At 32.3% G+C, this 13,429-nt stretch overlaps 2 protein-coding genes across 3 annotated transcripts in view; both read left to right on the top strand.

Moving 5' to 3' along the window:
• The window catches only part of LOC119831206 (basic proline-rich protein), a gene marked incomplete at its 5' end in the record, with an annotated part of 2,269 nt that extends 1,317 nt beyond the window's left edge, over positions 1-952 (top strand). Inside the window, one exon of the mRNA XM_038354494.1 lies at positions 2-952. Within this exon, the coding sequence (XP_038210422.1) occupies positions 2-581 (580 nt within the window). The remainder of the gene's footprint in view (position 1) is intronic.
• A 4,360-nt stretch (positions 953-5,312) lies between these two features.
• Positions 5,313-13,116, top strand: LOC119831116. 2 transcript variants are annotated; one of them, XM_038354371.1, is made up of 2 exons: positions 5,313-5,593; positions 10,829-13,116. In XM_038354371.1, exons 1-2 carry the CDS (start codon positions 5,438-5,440, stop codon positions 12,758-12,760), a joined length of 2,088 nt encoding a protein of 695 aa, XP_038210299.1. In that variant the 5' UTR covers positions 5,313-5,437; the 3' UTR covers positions 12,761-13,116. The 2 variants fall into 2 exon arrangements, with proteins under 2 accessions (XP_038210299.1, XP_038210300.1); XM_038354372.1 differs by having other exon boundaries at positions 5,402-5,593; positions 10,833-13,116.
• The last annotated feature ends 313 nt before the right edge of the window (positions 13,117-13,429 follow it).

Consider the following 13,429-nt stretch of genomic DNA (forward strand, 5'->3'; position numbering starts at 1 on the left):
CTTCGACATATATACCACCAACGCAGCCTACCTATCGGCCACCACCGACTCAACCATCTACCTATCTGCCACCCACAAGACCACCTACTTACTCCACTGTTATAGAAAATTTCCGAACCACAGGATATGATTACCCAACACCAAAAGTAACATTTACATTGCCTACGCAACCGCCAACGAGGGCCACTCCACCTCCAACCAGACCAACACCACCTCCAACCAGACCAACACCACCTCCAACCAGACCGTCTCCACCTCCGACCAGACCGTCTCCACCTCCGACCAGACCGTCTCCACCTCCGACCAGACCGTCACCACCTCCAACCAGACCACCACCACCGCCAACCACCCAGCAATCAACCGGCTACAGCTATCCTCAACCATCCACACCGTTCCCCACTCCAACTCGCCCGCCATACATTCCTCCCTCTACTCAAAAGCCAGTTTATATAACTCCCCCCACAACCAGGCGTCCTATATACGTACCAGTGACTACTAAAGCCCCATTCACCACCAGACCACCATTTGTACCAGACGAAGGATATTTCTACGACAAACCTCGCGTCCCATTCGTATTTTAGCTTGTCTAAGTTGCCATATGATTATTGTGATACCAAAATGTAAGAAAAATCGCAAAATTTAAATTAAGCTAAGGTTGAAAAAATATGTATTTGTCGTACTAAAATCCCTTACGTACCTGCTAAATATAAATTAGGTATAATCGAATGTATTAACGCAGTACATCATTATATCACATTTTAAAAACATACAGGTTTATAAATTCTATTTTAAATAGAATTTTAAAAACCCAATGTATAGCATTGTTATGTATCATTGTATGTACTCGTATAAATAGTAAATAGTTCTTTTAAAATTAATACTCAAAAACGAAATTATAACGACACTGCCAACTAATCCTATGTTAATATAAGAAAATATTTTTAATAAAAAAATGAATTTTTACAAATTTGTTTTATTATTCCTTAATGCATACTACAGACACTGAAACTTTTCCTCAGCCTATAAGCATTATAAAATGATCTTGTTATAGAGATAGATATTCGTACCACATTTTCCCTGTAAAGTATGACAGGTTGTCCAAATATTTAGCTAGTTTAGTTTTATTTAGTAACTATCTCTTGCCCGCGGCGTCGTACGCGTTAAATTCGGGGTTTAATAGATGTTTTTATACATATAAATCTTCCTCTTGAATCTATTAAAAAAACCGCTTAAAAATCTTTAGCGCAGTTTAAAAGATATAAGCATACATAGGGACAGAGAGCGATTTTGTTGTGTACTATGTAGTGATTATTTAGTTGTATAAGGCTCTTTTAAAATAATTATTTATGGGCATATTAAATGTGGGTAGTTATTTCATAGTGCTCTTATTTTGCTACAAGATGGCGCTGTAAGAAATCGAAATGGCAGATGTTTGGCGCCAAATTGCACTGTTTTATTATTTGTTCATTCTATTTCTTGTAACAATTACAATACTGTTTGTCGACTCCTATTATCAGACGCACAAACCGTTACTGAATTATAAACTTATCAATCAGTTTCATTACGTAATAAACGTCTGCTTTTTACTGAATATATTATTTATAATAGAAACGAGGAAGGCCGCGAATATTCTACTGACATTATAAATGTGAAAGTTTATATCTTTGTGTGATTCTTATAAATGCTGAACTTATTGAGATGAAATTTGAATAATAGATGGTGATGTAGGTGAAGAATGTAGTTATTGAGATTATTTATATAAATGAGTCCAACTCTGGTATATCAAGGGTAAAAAAAATCATATACCAACATTAGCAAAAGACAATTTATGAATTTGATAATTAACCATGTTATGTTATTTTTTTAATATGGAATATACGAAATAAACAGCAATTTTCAACCACTTTTTGGCTTAAACAAAATGAAATGCAACACAAAAAAACGTACTTGTTACGAGAACTCTACGTTTTACAAAATATGATGATACACTTATCATATTATTCATGGCATAATCAAGCGAAAGTTAATTCATTAAGGAAACAATTTCATAATCTTACGATTTGAGAAATTTTGAAATCAATGCTATAAAACTAAAAATTAAATCTTACGATTTACTTATGTGAAGTGTGTGTTATTAATAAATGAAATATATCATTATAATATGTAGTCTCTTTTATTTAAATAACCCGTAACCCGCGGAGACACTCGCGTGGTTCCCGGGTAGAAAGAAGCCTGTGTGCTAATACAGATTATAATCTATGTCTGTACCAAATTTAAAAAAGAAACGCTGAGACATATTTGCGTAAAAGAGTAACGAACATCCATCCATCCATCCATCCATCCATCCATCCATACTTAAACTTTCGCGTTTATAATATCAATAGAATTTTTATGTAGTATCTATTCTTCAATGCTTGGTACGATAAGTGGGTTAAAACTTACGAGCCAGGCTCACTAAAAATCTCTTGTCTTACGCATAATTCAAAATCTATTTGTATAACTTATCCACTTGTAACTATCTTGTGTCCACCTGACTTTGCTGGGCAAAAATAGCATTTAATTACCAACTTAGCTGGACCACTGACGTGAGTTTGTTTAGGTAATTGTTCTGTGGATCAAGAAACATTAACTAATGCAACGCTATGTGAAAATACCTTGTCAAATCTTATGTCTAAATATATGATAAATAAAAAATGTACTCCATGTTAACTGATTATTTCTACACTAATAATATAAAGAGGGAACCTTCGTATTTTCGTATGTTTTTAACGTTTTCACGCAAAAATCACTGCAACGATTAAAAAAATTCTTGCACCATTAGAAAGCTGCTACTCCACTTAGTGACTGACTGAGTGATATATGTACCACGGGCGAGGCCGGGGCGAACAGCTACTCCTACTAATATTATAAATACGAAAGTTTGTAAGGATGTGTGTGTTTTTGTTGCTCTTTCACGCAAAAACTACTGCACCGGTTGCAATGAAATTTGGTACGTTTAAGATAGCGGAACAACGGGAATAACATATAGGCAACTTTGTATCCCGATGTTCCTACGGGATACGGATTTACGCGGGCGAAACCGCGGGGCGCAGCTAGTATATTATAATACATCTAAATGAAAAATTTTTTCGTCTGAACTGCTCAACAAATGAAGAAAATAAACATTGATCAATTATTTTCCACCATCATTTTACTAACTTTGCTTTTATCTATAGATGTGAGTGTCATAATCATTGTCAAATGTGTAGAAATAACACACACCACGATAAATTGTTGACGTGTGCGTGTCTTTTGTTGTTGAATAATTAGCCGATATAAAAATGTGCAGAAATAAACAGTAGCTGTAATAACATAAACACGTTAAAGCTGGCATCAAACCGCTTCACTGCCAATTAAACTAAAAGTAGTCTATAATTTATTCGAAGCTACAATTCATTTATTAACTTATTTAACGATAATGAGGTTTTTGCATATAATTCTTTTTCCAAAAAAGATCCCCGACGTCCGTGGGAACAGGGTAGGAGGTAGGAGGTACCACTGACTCTAAAATGGGACTATGAAACAGAATATGAATCACGCCAATAGGGAGAAATCCCACGAATTCTCGAGTAACAAAACAACAATAAAGCAGTCAAACAGAGAACCTCATCGTTTTTGTGAACGTCAGTTATAAGTGTACTAAATATCGATCCAACCTTACAATTTTTATTAATACAGATAACATAATACTATAGTTAATACTAATAAATACTAGAATTAGCGGATTACAATATACAGTATGTTATAAGCCGCTAAAACTAATCGTTAATACGCAGTTCTATTACAGAACCAAATTACACATTACTATGAGAATAGAAAGCCTATTTAAATAAAGCTCAGTTTTAAAAATTTCAAAAATATTCGTGTCCAAAATGAAGCAACCATCTCACGCGAACCTGGAAGTGATTATGAAAGTATAAATTCACGAATTACAAGCCAGCAATTTAGGAAACAATTTTAACTCACGTAATGTCGAATAAAATATACATAAAAACCGTTTCACTTGTCTCAGTGTGCGGGATTAGGAGTGAACAATGTTCGTTGTAGCACGCTCCACTGCTCTGCGCTTAGCCGTTGTGATGTGCCCGTTGCATTAATGGAAGTCGATGGAAAGTTATCTATTTTTTTTAATCGGTTCACAAAATGAAATTGACAAATATATTTAACCAAATTTCCGAAAATTTGTGAGCACAACATTCTAATTATTATATAAAACTGACAGAGTTCACTACCAACGCATAGCGCCAACTAATGAACTGATGAGACTGAAATTTAGCATGCAAATGGTCAATCTAATGAAGGCATTACGAAAGGATTTTCTTAAATTCTACCCACAAGAGCATAAAATAGGGGATGACAGTTTGTAGATATACTGAAAGTTTATTTTAACGCCAACAGCTATTTTATCGTGGAAATATTGAAGTGAATTTCTGAACTCTCTTCTAGTTCCTAATTGTTTCCTAAACGGAATTTTTCAATTAATGTGTATAAACATTAATTGACTATAAACATTGATTGAATTATTTTCAAAGGAGCCTTTATATATTATATATAAGTTATACATAGAAAAGCTACCTTTATGCAAATTCTGAGACATAATACAAACATTTTACATGAAAGATGATGATGATGAAAGACGGTAAAGTAGGTGATTTATAACTAATAGTTTTCCGCCCGCGGCTTTGTCTGAGTGGTCAAAGGAAATTCCCGTGGTAATCTAAGTCCTAGCTATATCAAGACACGAAAATTATACCGTAAAATCACCCCGTTTCGATGTGTAGACAACGACGGACAAACAAATACACTTTTACCTTATCAAAGTATGGATTCTATTACCTATTAGTTATTATTTGAAATATTCTTTAATTTACTTGACAAAACATGTTTTTGTAAAAGCCAAATGTCTTTGTCATGATGTATGAACCTTTATAAAAGGCGAATTCATACATATACCCTGCATATACGTTTTAATTCAAAATTTATAAAAACTTGCTGTAACAAAAAAAAGTATTTAAAGCAAAATTAAAGTTTAAATTTATTATTTAGAAAAGAGTCCAGGAGCTCATTGTCATCTTTAGAAAGTTGCTTATAACTTACAATAAATATTAGTCCATTATTTATATCACCATGTTCAAAAACTACAAAATTATACCGTATTTTATTCCGTCCAATGAAAGTAAGCAGTAACATGCGTGAAACAATAAAATTGCGTACTCACCTTGGAAAAAACATCGATACTAATGAAAGCGACCACCACAACACTATACATCAACAATCTCAAAGGAAAACACACTGTCGTGGACACTCACAAAGAATTCACATTTTTCAGCGCGGACGCAAGCGTCGGTCATAACAAACAAATATAATTTTTTTTTTCATCGACCAGTGATGTGACAGAATGTCGAGTGAGAGCAGCTCAAGCAAACAATTCGGGTTGTACAGGACGATAGATGAAAGGACAGAGGAGTTTCTTAAGTTGTCAAGGAAACGGCAGATGCGGCAGGGATGCCTCTGCGCAGCCATCTCGACGGCGATAACTGTTACTGTTGTTATTGTAAGTAATTATTCATTATAGCTGTGTGGGAAGACGTAAATAACACTCAATTATTGGTTTAGTAGATTGCTTGTGTGATAGAAATTTCACATGTTATTTTCGGTGTAAATAATTTCTTGTCATTGCGATGTATTTTAGGGATGTATTGATATAATTACTGTAACGTACTACATTAGTATAAAAATAATCATTCCTACTTATTAACTAATTCAATTTTGTTGTTCAATTACCTGAAAGGAAATTAAGAATTTATTCGTAAAAAACAAATGTCCATTGAGTATTTACCGAAACTTTAAAATTTTTCGCACGAATCGCAACATGTTTTTCTCTATTTATTATATCATAGAAGTATTTCATTTTAAGTATTATTGATTTACTTTCATAGTAGTTGTAGTGGTAGCATTAAAACGAAAATTTCTAATTAATAAAAAATAGATCGGTTGCTCTCTACAGTTTTATGTTCTGCTATTCACTGCATATCTGTATTAAATTGTCGTTAATTAAATATTTGTCGTACTTGCTTGGTTTTACAATCATTCTTCCGTGCCATTGGAGACGCTTGACATTTTATAAATTGTTAAATATTGCCATACAGTTGATTAACTTTTATTTATATTTGTACTGATTCAAGCAAAAAATAATAAATAAATGTTTTGACACCGTTCGGTAAATGATCTTGTATAAATTACTAACCAACATATTTATAAACCCCGCGGTATATATACCTCTATATAATAATAATTTGGGGTAGAATGGTTATGATATTTATACTCCATATTGACGGTCGATAAATGCAATTAATTAACCACGATTAAATCGCTTAAACTTGTTTACGTGCTTCATACAAACACAACCCTTAGAAAATCCCATAACCGTTGCAGGTTCACATCTGCTTAATTAAAAATAACTAATAATAATAATTTAAAAACTCACTTTACTAGATTTCTTCTAACAAAACCCTTTAAAAATACATTGTCTTGTATATTTAGAAAAAAAATAATGTCTCGCTACGACCATGCTCTATGTAAAGAGTTCGAAATGTCGTGTCAGCTAATATAGTGAATAAATCGCGTTTAAAATCCCTTTAAAAGTCTTTAATTTCTACAAAATAAATGCAATACTTATAATATGCTTATAATTTGTATTGCTAACAATGACATTCCTTAATGAATGTTTTTAAAAACATCCACAAAGTTACAACGTTATATACGAATCACTAGAAAATCTTGGTATCGCTCCATCTAAACAAACCAACGTTAAACAACCTAATTAAACAACTACTAATTAAACTTTGATCGGGTTTAAGGCGTGATTTATTCCTTTACATTATGAGGCGATTAGTAAGCGATATTAGTTTTAAAATATATTACAGCCTTGTTATAGAGAAAATGTATCCCAAAGTTCAAACACTTCTAAAATATAATATACAACAAGAGGTCCGCCCCGGCCTTGTCCATGCTACATAACATATTCTCGTATAGCACAGTTCCTGAGATTCAGGTAGGAATCTAACAAAAAAACACTTCAGCTTTTTATTGCTAGTACAGATATAGATTAATCGTGCACTCCGGTTTCGCTAGGGATCAGTGATTGTTTATTGCCTCACTTTAATTTTAGTATTTGAAGATATAAAATTTTTGTTTAGTTATTAATCCGTTTCAACTAGTTACTTATTTATTTATTTTAACGCAAAATGCTTACAAATATGTACAAATAATACAATTAATAAAAATTGAAGACGGTACTGATAACCGGGAATTTTTTTAGCATACATTGCTTTATTGATAGCCTGACACTTAATAATAATGTCTAAATCTTATTTTTGTTAACAATAAATTGTAGTCCACTACATAGGTTTTCAGAATTGCAAATAACATTTTCAATATAGTTTGGCGCAAGAACCTTAAAATCAGAAAGCGATTTCAAACAAAAATTAGCATACGTGCATATAACAAAGAATTTCTCTCAATAAACCTTGAACGAGATTTCTAAAGCAGTTATATAATAAAAGTGTGAATTTTTATAATATATTATATAAAGTAATTAATATTAATCTTCTTTATATCTATATGATCTTAACTCGAGGTATATTTTAAACACGTAGTGTAGAGTGTTGCTAAGCAGATAGTTTATTTAACTATGTAGTACCCAATTTGTGTGTTTATCTCTTATTAATATTTTAAAGATCTTAAATGTTTTTGATGTGCACATATTTCAACTATGTTTTGAGAAACAATAGTAATGTATACTAAACGTTTTATTATCAGTCGTTCTCTTCATCTAAATAAACATTGTGTGTGTTTGTCTGTTTACTATTCCATATACGTTACTTGTGTGCAATTAATTTTGGAAAACGGTAAGTTTGAAGCTTTATATTTTCTATTGTAAATTAGTTATAGCTCTCTCTTCAGTACATTTATGTTTAGTAGTGCAACTATCTAAAGGAATTGTGGAAATGTATTGATTGTTTCAAATACAAGAAATGTTTTCTAAATTCATTAATTGCTTAGTCTCTTTCATGCTAATTATTCAACCCTTTCTTTTCAGTGCATTGTCCTCATCTACGAGTATAGCACTCTCAGTAACACGAATTCATTGAAAACTAATTGGCTCGACATGATGAACCAAACCGCTGACATCCCTTTCGACACGTCACCATTAAATAAAGCAAAAATAAACTTCGACCACAATACCATCGAACTACTGCCAATTTTACTGAAAACTTTCAAGACGAACAAATATTACGATAAGTTTATGGACGACACTTCAAGCCCTAATTATGAAACGAAGGACACGACAGAATATTCGAGAAACATCTTTGCTGACACTAGAAACTGGATGAAAATACCAACATCAAGAGTATATGCAATTGAATATAAGACTTCACCTGTAATTTATTTCAAAAGCCCGACACGAAACGTCGATTATTACACGAAGATAAGAAAGATCAGAGATTATAAGCGTATAATGAATTACGTGGATAAAATGATCAGTGAAAAAGTGACTGGATCAACGCAATCGCTAATGAAAAGAGATTATATTGCTTATGAGAAACCACTTTTGAGTGAAGGTACGACTCCAATGCCTAAATCATATAGAAATAAACCAAGTGGGGGCGCAAAACCTTTTCTACAGAAGAAGACACGCATGAATTGTAACTGTTCCACAAAAATGGGTGAGCTGTTACGAAAAATTATATCTAGCCTTCAAAGTATATTGCCAGATTTTATGAACAATAATACAGAAACAAAACCTTGTTCCGTCGATAAAGTAAAGACTGTAACTGAATCATACACTATAGGTCTTGTTACGCCGTTCACAGCGAAAAAAAACTTAAAACCCACAGTTAGTAATTCAGATACTACTACAACTCCATCAGTTCGAAAAATGTCAATCAAACCCGAAACAACTATCGAAAAATCTCGCGAGCCGTCATCGTCTGAAGAATATATTTATAGTAATGCTAAGCGTGAATCCAATATAAATAACATAATAAAATTATTAAAACCTAAAAATCCTAAGCCTCAAGTGATAAAGAATGGAACGTATTATGGAAAAGAAAAATTACAAAGCTACTACCATTTGGATAACGTATTGCCGATAAGTAATACTACTAAGAAACCATTAAATCATTCTGATATAAAACCAACGCTGAAATCAATAGCTCGTTATATTTTTGATAGAAACAAATTGAATGATAACAGTTTTGGAGTTCTGTCCTCATTTAGACCTATTCTGAATGAAAACAGTTATAAAAGCAACGTGGAGACAACCACAAACATTGTAAATATATTTGATATTTTAGATGCAAACAGCTTAGAATTAGTTAAAATGGTTTCAGGAAGATCGAATAAAGAGACTAATCTGTCGGTGGTTGACAAAACAAATGAAACACAGTACGAACCACAAAAATCAAAGCAAATGACAAAAACTGCAAGTAATACTAGTTCCAACATTCCTCAAAAGGTAAACAATATAGTGGCTACCATAACACACGCTTTAAATAAACTTACAGAGAATGTAACTGGTATAAATATAAACAAACTACTAGAGAATGATTCGGTTGTACTCAAAACGATTTCAAATAAAACAATACCACTTAGTAACACAGTGTATACTTTAGCAGATGCAGTAAAAAATTCTCAATATGAACATTTACCCACAGGTTCTGGTAACAAAAAAAACAATAACGAATATCATATAGAAGATAGTACATTAGAAGAAGAGATAGAAAAAGCTTCCGATGAGGACTCTGATGAAGAAAATACAATTAGAAATTTAGAACACGTACTTAGAACATTTAAAAACAATACTTCCAATCAGAAGGCTCGTAATAGAACTGCAGAGAGCTCGGAAATGTATCAATGGGAATTGGTTAAGATAGAGGAGCATGCTAAAAATATAACTGATTCAATTAGGTCACAAAACCGACCAACATATTTAGAAATTCAGAGGAATGACTGGAACATGAATGACAATTTAGAAGATGATAACAATATAAACAATTACGTCTTTGATTAAATTTATTTATTAAATCTATGAATTCTTGTAATGTGTAAAGGGATTTACAATATTAACCTTTATAATGAATGAATAAATTTGATATCAATTAAGTTGAATTTTATTTATAAATATTAAATGTAACAAAGAAAATTGACAATAATTACAAGTCAAGCTTATAACTAAAAAATAATTATAAAAAGGTAAGATAATAAGAATACACATTAAGAAACTTGTTAGTTATAAACAAATTGTTAGTTATTTTGTATATAATATAAATAACGTCTTTGCAATGTGTTAACAGTTTAAAGTACAAAGGGATAAAGAAAAGATTGACGACGGGAATATAAACAAAACTGGGAAGGGCGAGAAAAAGAATGCGAGGTTCAAAACTCCAAAACTTCTAGGCCGATTTTGATTATTTATAATCAAAAAGCCACATAACTCCTGAGTCAAACGTGCTTAAAACTATCTTGATTCAATCGAATTAAAATGGGGTGAGCGGATTGCAATAAATAAGATGATACCTGCCGTGTTTACATTAATAGAATTTACTTTAAACATATGCCTTTATACGTAAAGATCCATAATTTAAAATCTCTCTTCAATCATTTAACGTACAAATATCATACAAAGTTGACTTTTAATATCAAATAATTAACAAATTAAAAAAAAACGTTTCTAGAAATACACAATAATGAAGATAATATAATGATTGAAATAAAATTGTTTCAGATAGTTCTACTCATCTACGAGAATCTGATTATAGTAGAATCTAACGCAGTACAAAATCTCAAGTCTAAATATAAGCTTGTTAAGGATCAACCAATTGCTGACAGACTTGATAGAAGCTATTTTGGCTTTGATCAAGATTATTTTGAGAGAATGCCACTGCTTGTAAATGCATTGCAAGAAAATAGTTATATAGAGCCAACGGCAGAAACATCTGTTCCAGTAACAATCATGAGGAAGAAACAACGCTCCCAAATAAATACCCTTAGCCAAATCACGAGATCACAAACAATGTACAAATCAGTACGAAAAACAACACCTAAACCGTTTTCGTACGAATATAGAAGTCCTAACCCGACACCATTCAGCAAGAACTTTAACTCTAGGAGTTGGGTAGAAAGTTACCGTAATGCTCAGAGATTAAAGAATCTTAACCAAGTCATTAAATACCTTGAGAAAACTTTAAACGCAAAGTTTGGGGATGTAAGCGAGCCATCAACTGCACAAATAGCATTTTCTGGTGTTTATGTAGCACCAATTGAAAAAAAGAAACCAAAACACCAAGATATCAGTTATGAAGCGCAAGGATCTAGGCAAGTTGAATATCAACATAATCATGTTTCAGATCCATTATTTGTATTTAAACCAGATAGTCCAGGTGACATTAATTTATTGGCAGAAGGTTATAGATTCTCACCCTTACTGACATCACACAAGACAAGTATCAAACACAGACCAATGTTTAGACCCGTAAGTCAACATAAAAGAAAGTGTATCGGAGTAACGTGTATTAAAATGTCCGATTCTCACGACGTTGATGCAATTCATTTTACTGGAATTCAAGCGACTAGATTTGACAAACCAAGAGCATTCGGGGTAATGCTCGATTTGTATCCCTTAAAATCAACCAGTTCTTACGAAGACTTAGATCCTAAAAGCACTTCGGCAATAGATAACATTTACATCACGACGTCACGTCCACAATATCAGTTTAAAAAGAAATCAAACAATTCAAAAGAAAGAAGAACGTCATTTAAGCCAAGGAGACCTAAAATTCTATCAAACAGAAATATACAGTTAACAACGACACAAAAAACAAATTTTGAGACCACAGAAGTACCACAAATGGTTGTGCATTTTAATGTATATTCTGTAAGAACGAACCCTACGTATCCAAATGAGCAAAACACATCATATAGTACTACAAGTACTAGTACAACTACGACTCCCCAAATACCTTACAACAACATATATGACGTACAACTTCCTGTTTTAAATACATCTTTTGTTGAAGATTATCATGCAGGCAGTTCGGGCGTAATACCTGTTGAATATAGAACACCTCTTCCTCCGGTTTATCCAATTACAACACCTACGGTACCACAGTTTGATTCAACATACTCATTTACAGAAGCACACGTAACGAATCCCCCAGAAATTTTCAAATTTAGCCCCGAAGATGCCAAAGTACCAGACGAATATTTGAATCTGCGGAAGTCAGATGTAAGTATGATGAGTGAATCAGATTTAGAAACAAAAAATATCGAAGATTACACAAAAGCATACACTGAATCAGACAGCGATAGTACACAGCTGATGGATGGTAATGAGGATTCCAAAATGCTAGTTATAAAACTCAAGAATGTTTTACAAACAACTACAGATGCACCAGTCACAGAATTCTATACGGATACCACAACTGAGAATCAACCAACAGAATCAACAGAAAAAGCAGAAGATACGTACGTACCAACTATAAATGGACACTACAGGAGTATAAAACGCAAAACCTTAAACATATTATTTAATGAGAATTCAGAAAAATACAGAAAGAAGAGGCTTGAAACTGCAATCAGTTTTCAACGATCAACTTATGTTCCCATGTATGTGGAAATAAAAAGGAATCGTACGAATACATCTATCGAAAATGACTAAATGTGCTTTGTTCTATTTCTTAACCCACCGAATTATTTTACAAACTCACAGTTTGGTCCTTTTTCACTTGATTCAGAGTCACATTTTACTATGAAAGCATTATCTTAGCTTCATCTTTTCACCACACTGGAATTTGAACTGATTCCAGACGTCACACTGGAACCCCCCGGAATTATGTCAATATTACTTGACTTTAACAAACATTTTATTGATTTCGTATTCCTCTATAACTGTATTTAATATAACCTTATTCTTAATTCTCTTATTAATTGTCAGTAACTCCTTTTTAATTTTAATATTTATAACGTGAAACAGCCTCATTGGTTTATAAATTAAAATAAACCAATCAATATTTATTCGGTTGTTTTATTTTTTGTCACAATAAACAGTTTTAATAAATATGCTTTAAGTAATTTCAAATAGCCGTTTATTGGAATAAAAACTTTCCTACAACATAAGCAATATCTAACTATAAAAAATACATTATATATTAATTTCCTTTATGTGAAACACTAATACGTGCATGTATATATTATTAGCGGTTGTTTGAATTTGAGTTTCGTTTTATCAAAAATAATATTAGTAAGATTACATAAGATCTTGTAAATGAATTACAAGCAGCAGAATTATAAATATACAGTAATATACAGTTATTTAACTTAAGCAAAA

This window comes from Zerene cesonia, chromosome 13 (genome assembly GCF_012273895.1).
Source record: "Zerene cesonia ecotype Mississippi chromosome 13, Zerene_cesonia_1.1, whole genome shotgun sequence".
Taxonomy (NCBI): domain Eukaryota; kingdom Metazoa; phylum Arthropoda; class Insecta; order Lepidoptera; family Pieridae; genus Zerene; species Zerene cesonia.